At 44.4% G+C, this 1,573-nt stretch overlaps 1 protein-coding gene across 1 annotated transcript in view; it reads left to right on the top strand.

Moving 5' to 3' along the window:
• The window catches only part of LOC109466526, an 8,858-nt gene extending 7,489 nt beyond the window's left edge, over positions 1-1,369 (top strand). The window contains exon 7 of the mRNA XM_019764250.1: positions 1,328-1,369. Within this exon, the coding sequence (XP_019619809.1) occupies positions 1,328-1,369 (42 nt within the window). The remainder of the gene's footprint in view (positions 1-1,327) is intronic.
• The last annotated feature ends 204 nt before the right edge of the window (positions 1,370-1,573 follow it).

The following is a 1,573-nucleotide window of genomic DNA, read 5'->3' on the forward strand; positions in this document are numbered from 1 at the left end:
ATCCCCACGCCACATCCCACAACCAGAAAAATCTACGAGTTCTTCGAAATCCACGTACAACTGAGCGTTTTTAGATGGATCCACCACCTTCTGGGGATTTTGTCTGTTCTTGGCACGACCATAACGCTAGTTCTGACTGTAACGACCCTGGTGTGGAACATAGAGACTCCAAGATTCGCGACCGATCTTTGCAATTGCACGCTTACTGGCACCTGAAATTGTTTAAATGTAACGTATATGTATCTGTAAAGTCGGTATAACCGCCTCTCGGCGTAACACACCAGCTTCTGTATCTGTATAGCCAGTATACGATACGATACGATACGATACGATATGACTTTATTAGCAAATAGCAGACAACATGAATTGGTGTCTGAAATACCTTGCTAATTAACATTAAAATGTGGAAAATTACATTGCTACACCTATCCATAAAATTAATTAATTCACGAAACGTATATTACATTCAATAAAATATTAAAATTCAGTGGTACTAATTAAAATCTTAAATAGAAGATATAAGAATAGCGTTACAGTACTACAGGTAAAATTACAAGAATACAAGTCGAGTACACAAGTTTGTAGTGCACAGATTCTGGTTCACAATAGCGCATATGCCATTTGGTACAAGTGTTTAAGCAGTCTCTGATAATCGTTACTACAGAGTCTGGTTGTACAGGGATGTTGCTTGATGTAGAAACGATCTTTTGAGACGTTCGGTTCTACATGAAGGCAGTGTGAGTTGGTGGTGGTTCCTGAGAGTTCTTCCAGTCCGCTGTTGTCTGTCCTCTGTGACCATATGATGCAGCGGATGGTCACTGGAGCGCATCTGGTTGAGGAATGCGACTGCTGCGTCTTCACGCCTGGACTGGAGAGTGGGCAGGGGGGTTGCAGCCGGGGAACTTCTGTTCCTGTTTATTATCCTCACGGCTCTTCTCTGCAGAGCTTCAAGTGTTTTTGCCTGTGAGTTGGTGCATCCGACATAGACCACGTTTGCATATTCCAGAACGGGTCTAATGAGGGTTGTGTACACTGCCGTTAGATGGAGTACCGCAAGGTTCCGTCCTTGGACCAACGCTTTTCATTCTTTACATCAATGACCTTGCCACCAGCCGTACACATTGTCTGGCCAACTTATTTGCCGACGACACATCTCTGTCCTTCTCCCATCATTCTGTTCAACGCGTAGTTGCAACACTGAACCGAGAGTTGAGTACTGTGTCGACTTGGCTTTCTACATGGAAACTAGAAGCTAACATAGACAAGTGCAAAGTCATGTTCATTACAACTCGTACTCTACCACAACTGATTCCCCCTGTGACCCTAGGAGGAACTGTACTGCAAGTTGTCACCAGCCACAAACACTTAGGCGTCACTCTCACGAATACCCTGTCCTGGTCACAGCACATCGAGGTCATCTCTAACAAAGCAAGACGTTCTTCAGGACTGTTATGTGCCCTAAGAAGGAAAACTCCCCAAAACTTACTGCTCCGGCTGTACATCACCATTACAAGACCTACGTTAGAGTACGCGGATATTGTCTGGGCTGGCCTCACTTTACGTGACCAAAGGA

This window comes from Branchiostoma belcheri, unplaced genomic scaffold (genome assembly GCF_001625305.1).
Source record: "Branchiostoma belcheri isolate BF01 breed outbred unplaced genomic scaffold, Haploidv18h27 scaffold169, whole genome shotgun sequence".
NCBI lineage: Eukaryota > Metazoa > Chordata > Leptocardii > Amphioxiformes > Branchiostomatidae > Branchiostoma > Branchiostoma belcheri.